This window comes from Botryllus schlosseri, chromosome 5, assembly GCF_051294905.1.
Source record: "Botryllus schlosseri isolate E-star chromosome 5, Bs_hap1, whole genome shotgun sequence".
NCBI classification, from domain to species: Eukaryota; Metazoa; Chordata; class Ascidiacea; order Stolidobranchia; family Styelidae; genus Botryllus; species Botryllus schlosseri.
In genome coordinates this window covers 13,877,579-13,898,424 of record NC_137240.1, presented here as the reverse complement: position 1 = coordinate 13,898,424, position 20,846 = coordinate 13,877,579, and the positions used below count along the sequence as shown (strand labels likewise).

The 20,846-nt window shown below is 39.9% G+C and overlaps 1 protein-coding gene across 2 annotated transcripts; it reads right to left on the bottom strand.

Moving 5' to 3' along the window:
* Window positions 1–1,224: 1,224 nt before the first annotated feature.
* Window positions 1,225–15,860, bottom strand: LOC145439133 (uncharacterized). Of its 2 annotated transcripts, XM_080316612.1 has the most exons (14): window positions 15,730–15,860; window positions 15,500–15,668; window positions 14,899–15,067; window positions 11,284–11,323; window positions 11,071–11,219; window positions 10,108–10,274; window positions 6,494–6,570; window positions 6,372–6,399; window positions 5,837–5,888; window positions 4,571–4,631; window positions 4,398–4,469; window positions 3,681–3,741; window positions 3,562–3,619; window positions 1,225–1,976 (listed from the first exon to the last, which is right to left on the bottom strand). In XM_080316612.1, exons 1-14 carry the CDS (start codon window positions 15,732–15,734, stop codon window positions 1,948–1,950), a joined length of 1,137 nt encoding a protein of 378 aa, XP_080172738.1. In that variant the 5' UTR covers window positions 15,735–15,860; the 3' UTR covers window positions 1,225–1,947. The 2 variants fall into 2 exon arrangements, with proteins under 2 accessions (XP_080172738.1, XP_080172739.1); XM_080316613.1 differs by lacking the exon at window positions 4,398–4,469 and having other exon boundaries at window positions 10,108–10,276; window positions 11,070–11,219.
* Window positions 15,861–20,846: the final 4,986 nt, after the last annotated feature.

The following is a 20,846-nucleotide window of genomic DNA, read 5'->3' as shown; positions in this document are numbered from 1 at the left end:
TATAGCACATACAGTCATCATAGCATTAATAGTCGAGTGGTCATCGGGCGCGATTCAAGCTATTTCCAAAAACCTCAAAAAAACGACCGGAGTACGAACTCTTACCCCTTGTTTTTACCAAGGTCCTTAATTTTTTTTTTGGGGGGGGGGAGGGGCACCAGACCCAGGTAATTTTCGAAAGGGGGCGCAGCCAGAAAAAAGGTTAAGAACCACTGAAATAAAACAAATAGGTTGACATGGTACCGCAATATCCTAACTGAAGAAAGTCTGCGTGGGCATTGCATGGTTCTTATATCAAGAGGCGTATTATGAAAAATTGTGATGTAGTCATCATTGTCAGAATGAAGCAACACGTTGTGTCACCAGCAGTGTACGCACAACTTCGGTGTTGCCAGCCAACAACTGCTCCTGTTGGACGTTCTTTCTCTATTATTGGCAAGCTACTTAATAAGGACAGGCACTTTTTACCCGAGAATGTAGGAAAGTATCTTTCGTTGTACTACAACAAATTTTAATTATTTCTACCATAATACGCGATGTGACTACTGGAATTCTTCATAGGGCCAGATTTCGTTAAAATCAAGTTTTCTCAGGAAAATATATGTCAGTTTTCGGGTCAAAAAAGTTTTTCCAGGCCGAACTACTTCGCAAGGACAGACAGTTCCAACCAGAAACGATGATAAGTAGTACAATTCTAACATCATGTGGGAAAACACTTATTTTGCATACGTTAGGTCAGAATTTGATCAAAATCTTCCGTTTTTTAGGTAAAAAAATTGCCCCACTGATAATACGACTTATTGAAATGATCAGATAGAAAAAAAAACTGCGGTTAATAAGTTAACCGTTATCCGGATAATGCAACCCTATACCAGACGTAATCAGTTTGTACGACATAAATATTCACTGATGCTACATTTACACCAACTGTAAACCAGTGAGATGATTGGTAAATGGCCAGGCCTTCCTGCGGTATATGTCCGTGTCTGGTGGACAAATATTACACGACCCTGATCCGTTTATATCTGCTGCCACTTACAGACGTGTACGCTGCAAACTTCAAGGCAGAGATATTTAGCTATCTGAAGATCTAGATATCCCTGATTTTACAACTCGGTCAACCAAGCCTTAAGCTATTATTGGTTTCTAGACTTCTTGAAGGTGGTGAATCTAGAACCTAACGGCAGGGCAGGATTTACATTGCACACCAGTCATACCGCGATATCTGTTATTGAGAAATTTTATTATATCAAGCGTATGTCCAAAAAATGTTACAGCATACAAATTTCATTCGAGACTACAAGCGATCCCATACCAACAATCAACATTATAAGTGGCACAGCCACATTTATGGAAAACCCTAACAAACGATGGGAGATGACAAAGATCCGATCGATACCCACATCAATTCTCCCCCATTTACGGCAAAAGGTGGTGTACGGCTAACGAAAAAATGATCTGAAAATGGAAAACTGGAGATATGTCAATATGACGGTTAGTAAATATCAATGCAGGCCATGATGATGAGGATTAGTCAGCAGCTTTCAACTACGCGCTAGCGATCAGACCTTTGTAATATCTCCTGGTATGCGGGATGCGGTACAACTCAAGACACATCTTATCCATACGACTTGAAAAGAACCAACGATTTCAACAATGGAATGGACATTAAAAGAACTAATACATGAAAAAGACAACGTCCACTGACATATACAGTGCATTATAACAGCAAGAGTAAATCTCCGATATGCCACCAAGTAATAATGCTATTCTTGAATATATCTTTTCGTCAAGTCGATAAATACTGTCGCGATTCAATAGTTGCGTTCGATGATTCAGGATTCCGCTGTTTATAGTGCTCGATTAAATGCTTCATGATAACTTTACTGGAGGCGAGTCCATATCCCGACTTTAACGGAGACGGTAGTTGCAAGGAAATTGCTGTACTCAGCGGTTCGAGAGCTCTTGACGAATTGCTGAAACAAAGAGAATAACGGCAATCTGGCTGCGGTCGCAAGCCACGGGGCGGAGTTCGAAGCAAAGACGTTTCTTGTCTTCTCAAAATCTTCACTCATGACCGCTGTTAACCGTCTTACGTAGAGCAAATGAGATTCAACATGACAACGGTTTGCAAAATCAGTCCTTTGGAAGCGTCATAATAATCAGACCCAGCCATGAGCAGACATGAATATAGACACAACTAGCCTGTAAGCCTAACGTCCACAGCACACAAAATAACGTAGTGACAAAAACGTCATTTCACAAATTCATAGAAAAGAAGGAAAGAGACAGCATCTTCGGCACTCAGGTTATGCTCAAAGCCAGTGTACGTACGCTACCACATCACTTCCTTAATTCTTCATCTTTATGAACTGTAGTCGTACCAAGAGATAAGATCACGCCCATGAACCAGATAAAATGGTAGCTCCTATCCCATTCAACGACGGAGAAAGGCATCGGTGATCGCTATTTTGAAGTATGAGATCTACATGTTCAAGCTAATGTGATCCAACTGTTCTGACTAGCTGACTAAATTGAAAATAAATGGTGATCTCCTTGACCTGACCCTGGAAGAGTTATATCTTATTATCTGGCTGAATAAAGGAATCCACAGTATGCCGATCACTTTGAATTCTACATCGCTACTATTCATCACGTCAACATCCACCAGAACTACCTTTACGATAGATGTAAAGAGCGCCCAACCAAGATGTGGGGCAACTGTCTGAACAACAGAGATGACATTTCTAAATATAAAGAAAAATTAAAGAAAATAGAGTGTATTGGGACAGCTCTATGGCACATACGAAATCAAGTCAGACAAGAGACTTCCTGAAAGTTTGGCTCCAGGCTGATTTGTTAAAGTTTTCGAATAGTGATGGGGATGTGCTAAATCACGTCGCTGCACTAACCTGTGTCTACACCTACGCAATGCTACGTAAGATGTTCAAATTTAGTAAATGCTGATAACTGAATCTGAGCTTTTTGCTCGGAAACGACGGAAGACGTAATGAACTGATGTTTACCTAGTGATAGATCTCCTGATGCCTTCCTACTTATACTAACAAAGACGCCGAAACCGCCATTCGCTTTTTCACTACAAACTGAGCATTTTCTCAATCTATGCATATTAATCTAATCTGACAAGGCTAGGCGGTTGTCAGAGACTGTACTCGATTGAGAGAATGAATCCAAAATGTCAATCCATTTGCTTTGAACTAGCTGCTACCACATCCTCGTCACAAACTGCTGTCACAACAACAGTAGGTGTACTCGTACACCTGCCTAGAGCCACTTAAACCCTAAGTGACTAAGAAGTAAGAACAGACCTGAGAGAGCTCTGGCAACATCTGGGCTACAAAACATTCTACGCTTGAACACTCGCATTCACAACAAAACACCTTATAGAGTTCATAACAGAAAAAACACTCGAGTTGAGAGGGGTCTATAGATTTGAAATCCAATAACAGCAAAATGTATCAAAACAATTGTTGGAGTGAAGAGAGTCGTGTGCGTCTAATAACTAAGCTTATCGTTACCAGATTAAGTCAATTTACTCACCAGAAATTATTTCATCTTTCATTTTACGGATTTCTGCGCGAACTTCCGTCAAGATTTCCTACAAAGAAAATACAATCAAGTGACTGTACGTCGCAGACGACAGTAACGCTGGGACAAACCTGTTTCATTGATTCCAGATCACCGGCAGATCCGTTGAGGGAATTTGTACTTCCAACACGGCTGCATCAAAAATAGACTGTGTTGTTATCAAAGCGAAAACGCGCCCTACCCCAACAACAAAAAGCATGCTTCGCGTGCAAGAAATACAAGGGAATAACATAATTCCGCATGTCGTAACTTGGGCTGGACAAAACGGATTCAGTCCAAGACAAATATCGGACTTAAACTTGTGTCAAGTGACTGGTGATTGAAATTAGTCTTTTGTTAATCAAGTGTAACAAGTATGCAATACTGCCTTGCACGGAAACGATGAGTTTACTCTTTACATTATCGAGCAATTGCTTGCTTCTAAAAAGCAATGATTTGGTTTTTTAGATTTAGATTGACAGAGATTTTCTTCTGGCGTTTCAGAAAATTGAATTGCGCAGAATCATTCGAGTCGAATGATCGCTTCCAGCCCCAATTGTAACTGTACCCAGCAAACTATTATTACATTTAAGATTTAAACAAATGAAACAAAGAATCATGGACTTGGGAATTCCATGATCCTTAATACAGCCGTAAAACAAAACAAAAATGAGTACAATGCAAAAAATAAAACCAGTACTTCGTCGGATTCAACGAATTGAAAGATATTTGCAGAGCCGTACTGCAAGAGCAAATAAATTCCTTCCCGAACAGAGAGAGTGCAGCGGCCCAGTGGTCAGTTTACTCACTTGGAACTGGCAGTCGCGCCACCGCTAAAGCGTTTGCCTGAGGATGGGCTTTTATCGATGCTGTTTTGTGACCTGGTATTGATTATATATGTAGCATTTCAGCTTCGATCCCCGCACAAGCGTGATGAAGGTAACTTCAATGGAACTATACAACACAGACAATGCACGCTTACCCTAAAGTAGCTGATCCAGACTGCGATGTAGACTTCTGCCACGCTGGCCTTTTTGATGGTTCTGGAATAACATATCACAAATTTGCTGTCATGAATCAACTACGGTTCATGCAACTAAACAAGCACGATTGATAATCTGGAATGACCAAATTAAGGTCACCAAACTACTTCGGCTTGTGAAACGCAAGAAAATTTCTATAAAGTTGCTATAAGTTGCTAAAATCTCTTCATTTGTTAATCCATTTACTCGACTAAAACGATGTTAAATTGTTGACAAACACACCCGCATTTCGTCATTTCCCAAGCAGTGTCTCCGAGTTACGTCTTTTTATTCCAGAAAAAAACGAAGAAAAAAAACATGGTCACATACCCATCAAGGAACAAATCTATATAAGATTTTGATTGCACTTCTCATGGTATGAAAACGGCGTTTCAAAAAAGGGGCGTTTCGTAAATCTTTGAGATGTTCTTCTTCTGCAAAACGATTGCTTGATGCAGAAGTGTCAGTTGAATTCCAGACACTGATTAACGGCAGAATTTTTAGTTTATGAGTTGATTTAAAACGAATTGAAGATTTTTATCCAGCATAGCCACCCAGTTTATCCGCAATGCCATGATTGGTTTCATGGACATGGTCACATAGCTGATTCATCTTACAGAAATTATATGGGTTCTTGAATACATAAAACACAACTACTTTTGAATAATAGTGCGTCACTGTTATTGTCTGCCAAGAGGTGCAGCAAGAAGAGGAACAAATGTTTCTACAAGAAAAAACACTGCGGCATCGCAATCTCAAAGTCACTTTGCAATGAGAAAAACGTGAACCCTGTCATTACACAATCGAAAGAATTGTTTTATCATATTCATGGTACCGGACAGGAGCATATTTGATATTGTTTCACGGCTACGCACAAGGCACAATTATCTATCAGACCAAATAGTAACCAGCAATCAGCTTTGAACGGAGTTATTCTCAGGGTTGCGTCGCACTATGCCTAATTGCCTTTCTTGAATCTCTGTTCATATGCTTCTTACCGTGCAGCCAAGTCTCGAAAAGAGCCACACGGAAATTTTGATAGTTTTCTTCAAAGACCGTAGTTTCGAAAGCGATATTCAATTTTTATTACCGCGTAAGCTTCAAGCGAAGTGATTTTACCGAAAAAGAATTTCAGACGCAACAAACGACCAATCACTCGGATCATTGAAAAAGCAAGTCAAAGTCAAACCACCGTCACAACGAGAGATTATGATGAACACACTCACCGGCTCTCAGAGACTGCGGAGGATTCGAGGCTGGCTTGGGAGCGGCGCTGTCCTAATAAATACAAAGTACACGGACCGTAAGAATGTGGTGTTCAAGCATGAGTAGGAGTAACGTTGTAAATTTCTACTCAAGTACCAGTAGAAACAGCTCTTTCCAAGTAAGTAAGTAAGAATTCTAGGCCTAGTTTCGATTAGAAAAAACAAACTGTGAAGCAGAAGTAGCGATTTTCAAGCAAGCAAATATCCTAGGGCTAGTTTTGCCTAAAAAACTATAAACCACGAAGTTGTGACAGAAGTAGTTCAAAGGCATAAATTACTACTCAATTATAAGCAGCGATTTCCAAGTAATCAAGTATTCTTGGCCCAGTTCTGCTCAAAAAACTGCAAACTGCAAAGTAGAAATAAAAGTACGGTAGTGCAAAATCATGACCACTCGAGTATTAGCACTAGTAGGCAAAACCAACTTGGACATACGGAAACATTTTAAGTACGGTACATCGTCAACGACCACCTCTGGCAAATAAAGAACACTCACTTGGCCCTTATTAGCTCTTTTTGCGGCCCTGAAAACAAAAGTCGTTAACCGTTACATGGCTCAATGCCAAACGTCTGCCGGGAATCGAGACACCGCCAAAGAAAAGGCCGTCATCTACTCACATCCTCTTCTGAAGTTCACCCAGAAAGTCGCCGCCACCTCCACCGCCGCCACCACCGGACGCTTTCTCTTCTACCGGCTGAAAGAATAACAATAAGTTCCTGTCGCTGAAATGGCAGTGTAAGACTAGAGATAGCTAAGAAACGGATAGGTGCGAAGCACGTGACTGCGCAGTGCGCAATTAGGCAACCAGACCGGGATAGCAATTTCTGATCGTTTCGTAAACAGATATAGTTAACTTACAGCAGGCGACTCTTGAGCAAAATTAATGAAAACCAGTCTTGAATGTAAGCTAACTGCCCGCAAAATCGTCCTTGAAGCCGCAACAATGTCGATTTTCAGGATAGTCCAGGTCTGCCCTACGCCAACCTACATGCCTTCAGAGAACCCCCAATTTTCAGTGCGTCACAAATAGGGCTGGGCAAAATCGAGTGATTCGATTCTGAATCACGTAATATGCTTCGAGTCGAGTCGAGTAATCGAGTACCAACAATTATGACGTCATAACAGAATGTAATGCGTCAAAGTTCAAATATATACCGTTTATGCCACCACAAAGAATATAATGCCTGTTATCCATCTCATAAATGATACTTTGGTATTTTTCGGACCATATCGATTTCATTCCACTTGGTGACAAATTTGTGATATTATCATGACTTCGGAAATGTGCTACGTCCAGTAACCTTCGTAGGTTTGTACTATATGTTTCGTATGCTACGATACCCCCAATCAAGGTTTCAAGGCTCCAACAGTGAAAATTAGTATCGAAACTATAATTCTCGTAGATAAATGAACTTTCAGCGGCCAGAAGCACAAAATTTCAGTACTCGAAAAAATCGTCTTTTACTACTCGACTCGAACCATCAAAATTGATACTCGATTCAGATTCGAGTACTCGAATCATTGTGCCCAGCCCTAGTCACAAACAGAAGTCTACCACATGTGTGCATACCATGTGTGCTGTAGTCTGTAGGACTACTCAAGCAGACTTGTACCGACTACCCATTTAGTTAGTTGATGGTCAACTAACTAACGGTATTTTGAGTAGTTCTAGTGGCTGATTTTGAAAATTGAGCAGTAGTTCTAGTTCTAGTTGCGGAAATTGAAAATTGACTAGTTTTAGTTCTAGTTCTAGTTGAGGATTTTAAAAATCGGGTAGTTCTAGTTATAGTCGAGAGTTTTAAAAATTGAGTAGTTTTAGTTCCAGTCCTAGTTGCGCTTTTTGAAAATCCAGTAGTCTGCACAAGTCTGTTGGGAAGCCAACGGAAATCGAGTTGGGCAACCGGAAAATCTTCAGCTACTAGATTAGAATTAGGATTACTGAGTTCGCGACAATTTGGAAATTGAAATCCAATTCCTAACAAGAGAAAAATACAACATAACTCAAACAAGCATGAGAACGTCAAATGTCTGTACAGTGTACACTAAGCTTGGCTCGTTTCGCAGTGCACAGTAGGGTTGTCCAAAATTTGGAAAATCTTAAAAAGTATCCGTGATTGTGTCTCATTCCATAGATTATTGATAAAAAACAACAATTAGCCTGAAAGAAGCTTACAGAAATGCCGTTAAGATTTCGGTCAAAGCGTTTGAAAGCAGCTGCGTAAGAATGGGCGTGCCGCCGATCATAGAACGGCGAGAAGACTAGTAATCAAACAACAACGGCTCTTGATTGGCTAATCGTCTATGCTTCAATGACCACGCCAGCAGCAGCTTGCTGATTAGGTGTTCAAGAAGTCTGCTACCGGCGGGGATTCTGAGTGCGCATTGTTGGTATTTTGGCAGGTGGTGATTTAAAATTGATTCAGGACATGTTGAGTTACGAAATACATGATGAACAAACAACACCTGCTTCACAGAAGCTTTTACAGCATGACTTCTTTATTGTGAAGATAACGGCTGAAGCCTACATGCCGTGTTTTCATCGAGATAAAGCAAATGCGCTTATGCAAGTGTTGAGCGAATTCACCGTTTCAGCACGCATCCATCATCAGTGAATACAAATATATATAGCTTAACAATGACACTATACTTTGTGTGATCTTATTGGGCTGAAGCTGTAGTATATAGGTGACGTTTTGAATGCTCCAGGGATTGGCGGAATCAGCCGGTTATGCTTGGCACTTATCAGATGCTTACAGCAAATTGAATGCACTTGTAGGCGTTGTTTAAGTCATTAATGAAAACGCAGAAAATAGGCGGTAATGTACCCACACTCGTCCAGGCTATGCTGGATATGGTATCTCAAAGTCCTTATTGATCCCGCTGAAAAGAGGTGAGAAGAAAAGCACAGACTATGCTGCATATAGTATCCAGCATAGTTTGGATATCATATCCAGCATAGCCTGTGCTTACCTCACACCTCTTTTCTGCAGCATCAGTAAGGACTTTGACAACTCTTATAAGTGAATTCAATTTGCTGTAAGTATAACTGCCAAGCATAACCGGCCGATTCAGTCGATCCCTAGAACCTTCAAAACTTAAACTATATACTACAACTTGGGTCCAATAAGATCAAACAAATTAGTCAAGCTTTATATTTGTATTCACTGACGAAGGATCCCTTCTTGAACGGGGAATTCGTTCACCACTTGCATAAGCACATTTGCTTTTCCTCGTAAAAAACACGGCATGTAGGCTATAGGCGCTTCCTTCACAATAAAGCAGTCATGCAGTTAAAGGTTTTGCGAAGCAGGTGTTGTTTGTTCAACATGTATTTCGTAACTCAACATGTCCTGAAATAATCTGAAATCATCACCTGCCAAAATACTAACAATGCGCACTCAGAATCCACGCCGTTAACAGACTTCTTGAACACCTAATCAGCAAGCTGCTGCAGCCGTGATCATTGAAGCATAGCCGATTAGCCAATCAATAGCCGTGGTTGTTTGATTACTCGTCTTCTCGCCGTTCTATGGTCGGTGGCACGCCCATTCTTGAGCAGCTACTTTCAAACGCTTTGACCGAAATCTTTAACGGCATTTCTGTAAGCTCCTTGCAGGCTAATTGTTGTTTTTTATCTATAATCTATAGAATGAGACACAATCACGGAGACTTTTTAAGATTTTCCAAATTTTGGACAACCCTGGTGCACAGTTAACCCGTAGCCCTTTCGGGCGAAGCAGAAATTAGATTAGAATTAAAATGAGAACATAGAAACGTTTCACAAATCAGATTGCAAATTAGATTAACGACATTTTGCTCTAAATGAGTCTTATTAGACCAGTGTTATCCGACCGACCGGTGTGCACGGTGCACCCCATGGCGCATAAAAATCTGCATGGGGTACTCCAGTAAAAAGGGGTGCAGGAGAAACATTGCATTTGAAATCAGTTGTTTATATTCTCTGGGTGAAACTTGTGATTGTGTCAACCTAATTTCAGTAACCATCCTCTGTAATGGACCAATATTTAGCAGCCAAATGAAAGTGACGACCTTTTACACATATATTAAGCAGTATGAACACCGATATATAACAGGGGTGCACGAGTCAGAGCTACAACTTTGAAAGGTGCACCCCTCCAATAAAGTTTCATCTAGTTGGCGTCAATTATCTAGTTCTCCATGTCTGGTTTCGCATCAATGGCCTATGTCAGTTATCTACACTAACACATACCTCGGCTTTCTTCAATTTCACAGCAGCCAACGCAGAAGCCATATCCATGGCTCCTCCGCCACCGCCGCCACCACCACTTGAAGCCGGTGGCGGTGCAGGAGCAGCTGGTGGCGCTGGGGGAGCCGGGGGCGGGGGAGGTGCCGCCGGGGCAGGGGGAGGAGGTGGAACTGAAATAAATTTTTGTAGTTGAGCGCCTGGTACAACATGTTGTTTGAGGACTCGGGTGTAGTGCACTTTCGTATCCACGACATGACAATGACTGATCAGGATTCCTCGTGAACATGTCATTATCTATGGTGTTTCGCATGATCATCGACTGCATTCTCCGCGAAACTCAACATACGCACGTCAGAGATCGACGCTATTATAATTTATTCAGGGCTGAGGGTTGGGGTGAGGGTATCTTAGCATTTATCTTACCCCCAACACTAATCATAAGATACCACAACACGGACGTAGCCAGAAATACAATTGGGTGGGGTGCCAAGTATTTGATAAGATTTTGCACAGGTATTAATCCGAGACGTCAGGTGAAACTTTTAATCCAGCCAAGTATAGGTTGTCATGCTTAACAGTTCTGATTTAGACGTTGAGCACAGTGTTTTTTTCCTCAACAGTACAGTGTAAACTATATGGCGAGACGCACGCGATCCCAAATTCACATTTCGTCATGGGTACATGGGACAGGGCAGGGCTATTCAGTGCCATAATTTACGAAAAATTTGGGCGATAAAGCTCCTTTCGCATCCCTGGTTACGGCAGCATAACACAACCTAACCCTGACCCCACGATACCCCAACCTGCAATCCATACAAACATGCATTTGTTAAGCTTCATGGAAAACAAGGTGATCACACGAAACAGCATAAATTTTGGAATATTCACGTGTAGCACTGATCAGCGATAGCCACGTGCACTTCTCACCGTTGACAAGAAAGCACGCCAGATCCACCAGACCCTTACCTCCGCCGCCTCCGCTCGACGCCGACGAGGCCGCTCTTGCGCGACGCTCGGCTTCCTGCCGTTCACGCTCGCGGCGCTCGGCCTCCTGCCTTTCCCGTTCGCGCCTCTCGCGTTCTATCCGTTCTTCTTCGAGCCGTTGCTGCTCTCGCCTGCGAAAACAACAAAGCCGTCGATGAAATTTTCGAGGACGCGAGTGCCTGCTACAGTTTGTACCTCCTCGCTTCCTGTTCGGCTTGCATGGAAGATCCGTCATCTGCGAAAAAAGAACATACGGTCTTGGAAGTTTGTTCGAGCGACGTCGCTGGCCAAACACAGGGTGGCGGGATCAAAGTTTCATTAAATTATCTCTTAATGAAGTCATGGTCACAGAAATTTTGAAACACTCCTGTGGTTTGGTGTAAAAGTACCGTGATCAGTTTTCCCGATATTTATAGACCTGTCCAAGGTTCCCTCTAAGATGCGCACGTACGCAAATGCGCAGTGCTGACACGGTCTCTGCGCTCTGAAAATCTACGTTGCGCACAAAAAATGGGATGTGATGACCTTTTATTTAGTAGTTACGCACTATTGTCCAAGGGTTTGCGCAGTGAGTTGGTGCGTGTGCGCAGACTCGTCAAAAATTAGAGGGAACATTGGACCTGTCCAATGAAGTCATCCATTCTACTATTGTTCCAAATGACAGGGTCGTAAGTCAGAATTGTACAAACTCTTGGATTTTCAAAATGCGTAACTAGAACTAGAACTAGCCTACTCACTTTTCAAAGTCCTCAAGCAGAACAAGAACCCCAGGTACCGTACTCACTTTTTAAAATTCAGCAGCTAGGAACTAGAACTACCGGTACTCAAAAAACCAGCGGTTAGTTGATCGTCAACTAACTATATTGATAGCTGTACACTGAAAGGTTGTGTTTCTCAAACTAGAATTACACATGGAAGTAGACTACAAGTTTTTTTACTCAAATGGTGTTTCACTGTAGAAAAATGCAGTTTATACGAAGGGTTTCCATGCTGTAGTGATGTTTCGGATTTGCCCTTATTTGCGGCAGTGAGGCCGTGATTGGGACAGGGCAAAAGTGACGACCTGAATGTAGTTATCATTATACTAATTTTGCGGTTTGTGTGTTTGTCTGTCCTTAGTTTTTCATCAATGTTGATGGGCAATGACAACCTTGTTGTTTTCAAAACACTGCCAAAAATTAGAAGCTCTAGTTGAAGAATGTCACATTTTGAGACCAACAAAAATATTGACTTGATCTAAAACTGTTGCAACTTTAGGCGATATAAATATTGGTGCAAATTTCTGATATCAACAGGGCTCTAATTAGAATTCCTATATACATACTCCACAAAGTGAATATTTGTTAACAAATCATTTTAGGAGCTCCTGCTAAAATCCTTTGCACGTATGACGCATCATTTCTGCTACATACATACATAAGGAGAAATTTGGCATACACCACAGATGAGGAAGCAATTGAAAGATTGAAAGTAAGTTAGCAATACGACATGAACTTGCCCGTGCTATAACCTTTCAAACAAGGCAGGAATATAGCAATATTGCGACAAGGGCTCTACCATCATGACTCATAACTTGATTGATATAATTCCACCCACTTATATCAATATTCGCTAGTGCGGGAAAGGGTGTGGAATCATATATGCAGATAAGCCGGCTTGACTGCAAACGAGTACTTGGTCACCAGAGTTTTATGTTGGAAGTAGACCTGTGGGCCTGTAGTGAATAGGCCTATACTACCATTAATGACGAGTGTTCTTCTTCTTCAGAGTGTCGATTGAATAGGTAAACACAAAATGTACAACATACTCCTCTACCAAACGCAAGTATTGTGAAAGCATGACCCATACCCTACCAGAACGTAACAAGTCCACAGGGAAATTGGCTATGACCAATGGAAATGATTCAAAGGACACAGGAAGATAGTTGTGCTAACAAATACATGCTACTGTGCAAGACTACACTCATATCAATTTACATGTAGCTTTGTGCCTTAGCGCTATTAAAACATACTAAAAGCCAGTTTGAGCAATAACCCCGTAGGGCTTAAAAATGACGCTTCGAGAAGTACAAATTAAACAGTACTAAGCATACAAAGTAGGTGATGATTGTCAAGTTTAGGAACAAGTTGAACATCACCCTACGACAAAACTGTAAAATATTCCTCGGTAAAGCTAAATTCTGTCACAGGTAACGATGGACATTACAAAATCAATTCAAATCATTGTCGACTCTGAATTGAATCGGAATTTTCGAATAAGTTATTCGCACATCGAATCGGAACAACAGAGCTCATCAGGCAGCAATTAGTTTGCCTCATGAAGTTATGACACCGGTACCAATTGTGCAACCACACGATCAGAGACATTTTTAAATTGATAGTTCTTAGAGTCCAAGCAGTTGAATAGCCTTTACCACCTCGGAAAGAATAGTGAGCTGGATTCATATGCAATTTTGAACTCTGATCGTGGTTAGACCGATAAGGCTCTACAAGTTTATTTTATGTTTTCATTATACCGTACAACTGGTTAACGGTGCTAGTGAGTCTGGTTATTATTGACGCAATTATTCAAGAAAGATCGACCGTGATTCAATTTCGCCTGTCCCTGGCCACCAGGCCGACGGTAAAAAAGGCTGTGGAATATTGTGTAAACTTTCAATCTAGTACACAACAAAATCGCTTTGGTCCATCAAGTCCAACCGAAGCACACACCTTCATGGCTAATAACACAGGACATTGCTCATGGCACAGCAATACACTGAATGAATCATTTAGAATGCATGCAGTGACTAGTTAGAGCGTAAATCACAGGCAAGTTATATATAGAGAGACACTGATGGCTATCATTTTTCTTTGATCAAATAATTCTAGGACTCTCGTGCTTTTGAAAATAGACCGCTCTTCTGTGACTTCAGCCTTCTGGATGCAGTAAGAGTTCACACCGCAGGTATTTGATATTACAGAGCGATAAATGCCCCAAATGAGTAATGAAAGTGATACTGTTTTCAGTCGGCTAACGATGGTGAGCAGAACTAATATTACACTATCAGGCCTACATGGTCAAAATACTGTCAAAATGAAACTGTTTATATAAAACAAACACCAAGAAATGAAGAGAGTTGTATCATAGATAGGCATGTAGCAAATTCAGGTACCCTGCTATCTTTTATTCGTAATGAAACATTGGTCGATTTTTAGACGGTGATCCAACAAAAGATGAATATTTACAATAAAATTCATGTCCAAATGAGAAAAAAAAAACAATAGCATACCATATCAAACTGGCAAACGCTAACTTCTATGGCAGAATAATAGACACAGATGTGTACATAAGAATTGGGCTAAATGTCAGAAGCCAAACAAAGACACATTGACACATCTAGTATCTTGACTAACACCCTTGTTGTATGTTGAAAAGACATAAATGCATGAATAATAATATGTGCAATGTGTAAACAGTGGACACTTGGACAGAATCAAAGTTATCACGTTTGATTTGAAAACTGCAAAGGCAGTTGAATCATAGCGCGTAGCAGTAGAAGCCTCACTGCTAACAAAAATGGATGAACTGGACAGTGAGCATGAGCATCCTATCTAAACGTACCGCACCCGGACAGGTACTGGGGAATGGGTTAGGATTTGGGGTGGGGTGTGTGACATTGACAATAACAGGCCAGTGATGAAATGGTTGACAACTTACAAGGCTTCATGTTAACAAATACCGATACATGAGACTCTAACCAATTGATGTGGTACTACCCTGGATATGCTAGTTTACACAGTCATTAGCAACAGAACGTGAAAAAATTACCAGACGACAGTTCTCCGATGGCATTTTCCATCCCTTGAGCAAAAGTATTCGCGTCATCGGGGCTTCGAAAATTCAGACCATATACCATGCGTGCATCCCTCCATTGGTGGAAGGTCATGGTGGCTTTGTTGTATTTCAAATTTCTCGTGATACTGCAGTTAATCACCACCTTCAAAAGGATAAGAAAATTATCGTTATCAGCAAGATCACATGTCCTTTAGAGCCTTTTTAGGGTGAGCTACCCCCCAAAGTCAGCTTCGACATCCCACACAGCCTGTTCGGCGGTCGCACAGCTTGAATATATATATCAGAAAGCCTACTTGGCTATGATATTCATCAAATATCTTTCTAGGACTTGGTCTAAACTGTCAGTTTGCATCACTTGACCAAGCAAAGAATATGTGATTCATGATAAGCCCATGTCTCACAGTTCACACACTCATGAGTTATCTGCATAAACACTAATACGAGCTTCACATTGACTTTTGAAGCAACTACAGGGGTATCATGTCCAGATTTATGTGTACATCGGGGGGGGGGGTCAGTCGTGTGCTGACAACATGCAACAAATAGGCGTACAATATCACACAAAGATCTTCACCTCGTGGTCACTTTCTTTGCGTCCGACCACTCTAAATGACGGCGGACCCCCTTCTCGTTTGTAAATACAGACACGTGCGATACCCTGTGAAGTGCCAGCAGGTTTCCATTTCTTCAACTGCTCGTCATATATCATGACAGAAGCCGAAGCTTGACATACATTCTTTTCACTGTCATACACAAGAGTGGTAATTACCTGGCAATTTTCTCATCAAAATAACAAAAGTTTACCTCATGTTCAGTGCCTGAGTGGTCTAGTAGCACAGACTCTTTAGACGGACCCAGGTTAGTTCCATTCAGCACAATAAATAGATAGATGTATAGACTTGGGCACTACCAATACAGCCAAAGAATCTGCAAATGTGAATATACTGCCAATCAAGTCAAAGAAATAGTAGTATATTGATATTGGTATGTCAAATCAGTAATTACAGTCCCTAGTCCATATAGTATTTACAAATTATATGGATTTTGACAAATAACAAATTCGATTACTGAGCAACCCAGTTTAAACAAACACTACAGCCAGTTCAATAACGATAACAGATAAGGTGAACGACTGAACGTCCCTACAGCGTATGAAGTAAGTTTCTTTCATTATGAACTCCAATTAATAACGCTTGCCCCTGTGGATAACACTTTTAGGGATAGTTTTCAAGAAGTACTGACGAATTTGAAACGCTTAGTTTATTAGATTTAATGATTGAAATGGCCACAGGAAACTACTCGTCTAAACAATTGTTTCTGATCTCAGTGAAATTATTGATTGTTAGATATCCGTCATACTGTGTTGGCTATTGGACTATGAATGAATCTTAAACACAATTTTCAAGACTGTTCTGAAGTTACTTGATATTTTGAAATTATTTGCTACTACACTACTACCAGAACAGACTTTTCAATGCGCTTCAAATATGATTTGGTCCCTAAGCAACTCTAATAGGCTATTCTTCCGTCTTAATATTCTGCTCAGAGTGTTAAGGCCTATGGAAAAATGTGTGAAGCTTGAATGAATAGATTTTTACAATTTCGCAAAATCACTCTATGGGTTTCTCTGTGTGACACATTTCTGAATAATATTCCTCAACAACGTTTTGTTATTCAGTGGTCAGTTCATCGGAAACTCTTGGCTACAGCTGACTAGTGTCAGGCTGCCTTCCAATATTTTCATTGATATAACTCAACTTCACCTCTGCTTCGCAGACTGCTCTAGTGAGAAATTTGATAAAATTAACATTCGACATTTGGCTGATAAGGTATATCATACTGAAGCTTATAAGGAAATAGTAATGAATACCCAACAATATTCTGAGCAAATGCACATTAAAATGCAGCAATTTAATAGTAAAGTCAGTAACCAATTACAATTGAAAATATATAAGGTTTACAACAATAAATAAATTACTATTCCAGGTATGAATGTCTACATATTTATCACTGACCCAATGCTACTTCATAGAGATACGGAAGCGAAATATTTATTTGTGAATGTCATCACTGATACAGGATTTCAAAGTGATATACAATTAAGAGCTACAATTGGGGGTTTCAATATAGCATACTTTACGATGATATACAATTGTATAAAGAATCTTAATACACCCTATCGTCCCTATGTACCAACTATTGGGGAAAAATATTCCTTACTCTATAAGGACAATTTCACTCATTATATAAATACAAACTTGTCTGGATAAGAAGAAGTTGTTAAGACAAAATCCATCAATAATATGGACATAAAATTTTGGAGCATGATGTTGATTGTTGAATCACATAGAAGGCATACAGTAGATTACACTAACCTATAAACCTATATAGATTACAGCAAACCACATTAACCTATAAAACCATATTTACAGAACTTCGTTACTTTATGTCACAAAATCGATTGAATGAAAAGAAAGTATCTTTGTAAATGTGCCTCATCATCGAAGACTTTCACTTTTCAAGGGATTGGTATTGCTTTTTAAACCTCGGTTCCAGACATGCAATGGGCCCGCATATATTCAAGTATTCAGCGTCTGCATCAATCAGGATATGTTCATTTCACTAAGTGTTATAAAAAGGTTTGTCCATACAAAATAAGCGAGGTTATACTGCTAGAATAATTATATTGCAGCCGATACTCAAATTCAGTAATAGCTAGAGGAAGTGACTACATACATGCAGGAACTCATGGAAACGTCATCATAGAAGCAACCACTACATCATTGACATGTGCAAGCTAATCGAATAACTCAGATAACTAGAGGGTAGAGGAAACCAGGAAATTCCACACACACACACACACACAACGACACTGCTTTTAATCAACATCGAAAGCAATATACCCAGGAAATACACTCTGAAATCTGCGATTATTGCATTCAAGCCAAGAGAGGAAGTTGAATGAAAGAATTCAATGACTAGGCCTATGTTGCCAGTGACGATATATCTCAACCAATAATTCAACCAAGTGTCACAAGAGCCGTTCTGGTTAGCAGTCTACTAAACCACTATTAATCAGCCTTTTTTCATAATGCTGCTTTCATGTATGTTGTGGTGAACACAAAACCAGAAATATCAATCTGAAGGGCAGAGTTGACAAATCTGAAATACACATATAGGGCCACACGGCTCCCCTACAAATCATACCAAGATATTATTAACACATAAAATGGTGGTCATGGCAAACATCATCACTCACACACTTTACGGACCAAAGCATCCAAGTCATGCCAAACCAGAAGTATTTCCGTGGCTGAACTAAATACCAACAATCAGAATAATATTCCAGTGAAGAGAGGCTTCCAAATACAATATGTGGAAATGCAAAAACACTAAATTTTCCCTGTCAAATGTAACCACCGTAAAAGTCACATAAGCATACTAACGACCAAATGACCGATGTTGGATCATGAAATTTCACTTTTCAAACAGATCCATCAACAGTGCGGCATAGCATGACATTAATCAGCCTTAGCACTATTCCTTGACGGTTACACAGGATGACTATGGTATTATCACAACCTCGCAGGGTAAAATATTGCGACTATAGTGCAATAGATGTTTAGTTCAACAGAATTTGCGGGGTAGTCATTGTAGTTCATTAATGCCTTCATCAAGAATACACAACCTTTGGTTGATAAATTCTGATGGAATAAATAACACAAACATGCAATAGCATTCGTAATGAAATCGTGTCTCCTAGACAGGTTCAATTTTTTAATTTCGAAGCGTCAATCACGACAAATAGCATGCCAATACAACAAATTGATTACTTCCCAAATTACGATTCAGTCGCCTTCATTAAACTTATTTAAAACTAGACATAGTATACTGTCGCAAAGTGCTCTCTTACAACGTCCTTTGTACACAGTAGCCTAATTAAGATACAAAGACAGCAGTAACAATTCCCTGAGAATAGCTAAATAAAGGTGTTAACAGAACACCCACCTTAACTGAAATAGCACAACTTTCTTGAAAAAATTACCAGTGAAGTTTCGTAACTGTGCTTGATGAAAACCAAATCAATGTCATGCTATCCTTTTCTCCATCATTGCACCAACTTACCTATAATTTCCTTCTTAATTATAATATTCTAATAGAGGTGAGGTGTGCAACTGTGCATTCTGTATCTTTGTAGATAGTAACCGTTTATGGATTTAGTTCAAAGTTTAGTTGATCCATTTAGTTGTACATTCAAGCAAAAATATAAACTCTCTATCGTTTAGGACCGAAGGTCACTATATCGTGAAGATTACATGACTGAAACTGATACCTAGTTTACTTGATGACCATAATTCAGTACAGATATAACAATTAAAGATATGTCTGCCACAATGCAGGTATATGGAGTTTTGGTGAACTGATTGCGACATCAGAAAATTAATCTGTTCAATTCAAAAAGTCAAAAAACAACTTGCATGTGTTTCTCTTTTCGATTAGACTTTTAAGATTGGACAGAAATCTGTGGACAAGCAGAGATGTAAGATATGCCTGCACCAGGACTTGCCAGATATTCAGAATCACACATCTTTGCAGGCCACACAAATACAGAGGTGGTCACTAACAAACTAACTAAACTATACTCAAATAGAATGGAGTACTTGCACAACTTCTGAAGTAGCTATGTGGTTGTGGTAAGACTAGGAGTTATTACGTCAGAGAGAGAGCTGTCGGAGGTAATTGACTTTTAAAGTATGAAACATGAAACATCTCTGTCTAAATTTACCTACTCCGACTGCCTACAGGAGTAGTTTTCTGATCTTACTTCCCGCTCACACTACAAGTACTTTTGACACGTCTTGACAATTAATATTCCAAATAAAAAGTACCTCAAAAGGGTATGACTAAAAACGCATACCAGATTTGGATCGAGACTTATTATGGAACTGGTAACTGCTAGACTTTAAAGTTTCCACTCGTACAGTTGAATTGATTTCAAGAATTTTATGGGGTAACATTATTTTGCTAACTGAACTATACCGTGTGTAGGCCTGTACAAAAAGTCAGAATTGCCTTCGCGAGCCACAGCTTGTCCATCTCTGGCATACGCAGAAAGGTATCTGTGATACAGAAGGGAGTATTGTAAGATAAACAATCATAATCATTTCTTCCCGATTTCATTACAAGTACAAACATTCAAGATCATATTAGAAGCTAGATGATTAGACAATAACTGCAATTTTAACGCACAGAATTGACGTATAATAATGTGACATTACTACTACACGATCCAATTCTGATAGAGAACCGGAAGCTAAATCATTCAATCATAATATCGGAGATCCATCTGAACAATCAAGTATTATATGCTTGGAAAGAATGAGAAGTTTACTTTATAGATAGGCGTAGCCTGTAGGTTAATCAAACAATGATACACAACCAAAATTACATTGCCTAGAGATATGTATCTATTGCTGTGTGGTAATTTCAACTTGTAATTTTTAAGCACTATATCAATTCAAGTAGGCTACTACCAGATGATACAATCACCAAGGCTACAATGCAAACCATCATGGCGTGGTGGCCGGTGGGGCATTGAGTATATTTTCATGTTTCAACAGTTGTCATTTTGATATACTCTTGAATGGGAGGTTATTGGTTGTTATTTGTTGCAATGTATGGTTGAATTTTCAGCCACAAATCATTTGACGATTCGGTCTGTTGGAGTAGAGAAACATTGTAATTTTTTTCGAAACCAATATCTTAGATCTACCCCTATCTTATGAGAATATTGAGCACACTGTCTATACTCCGCTTGTAGCAATCCTTGTCCTCTTGTTATAAACAAATAAGACATTGTATGGGGAAAATGGAGTATATTTACAGGTTAAAAAATATCCGCTCTGGCTCAATGACCAGAA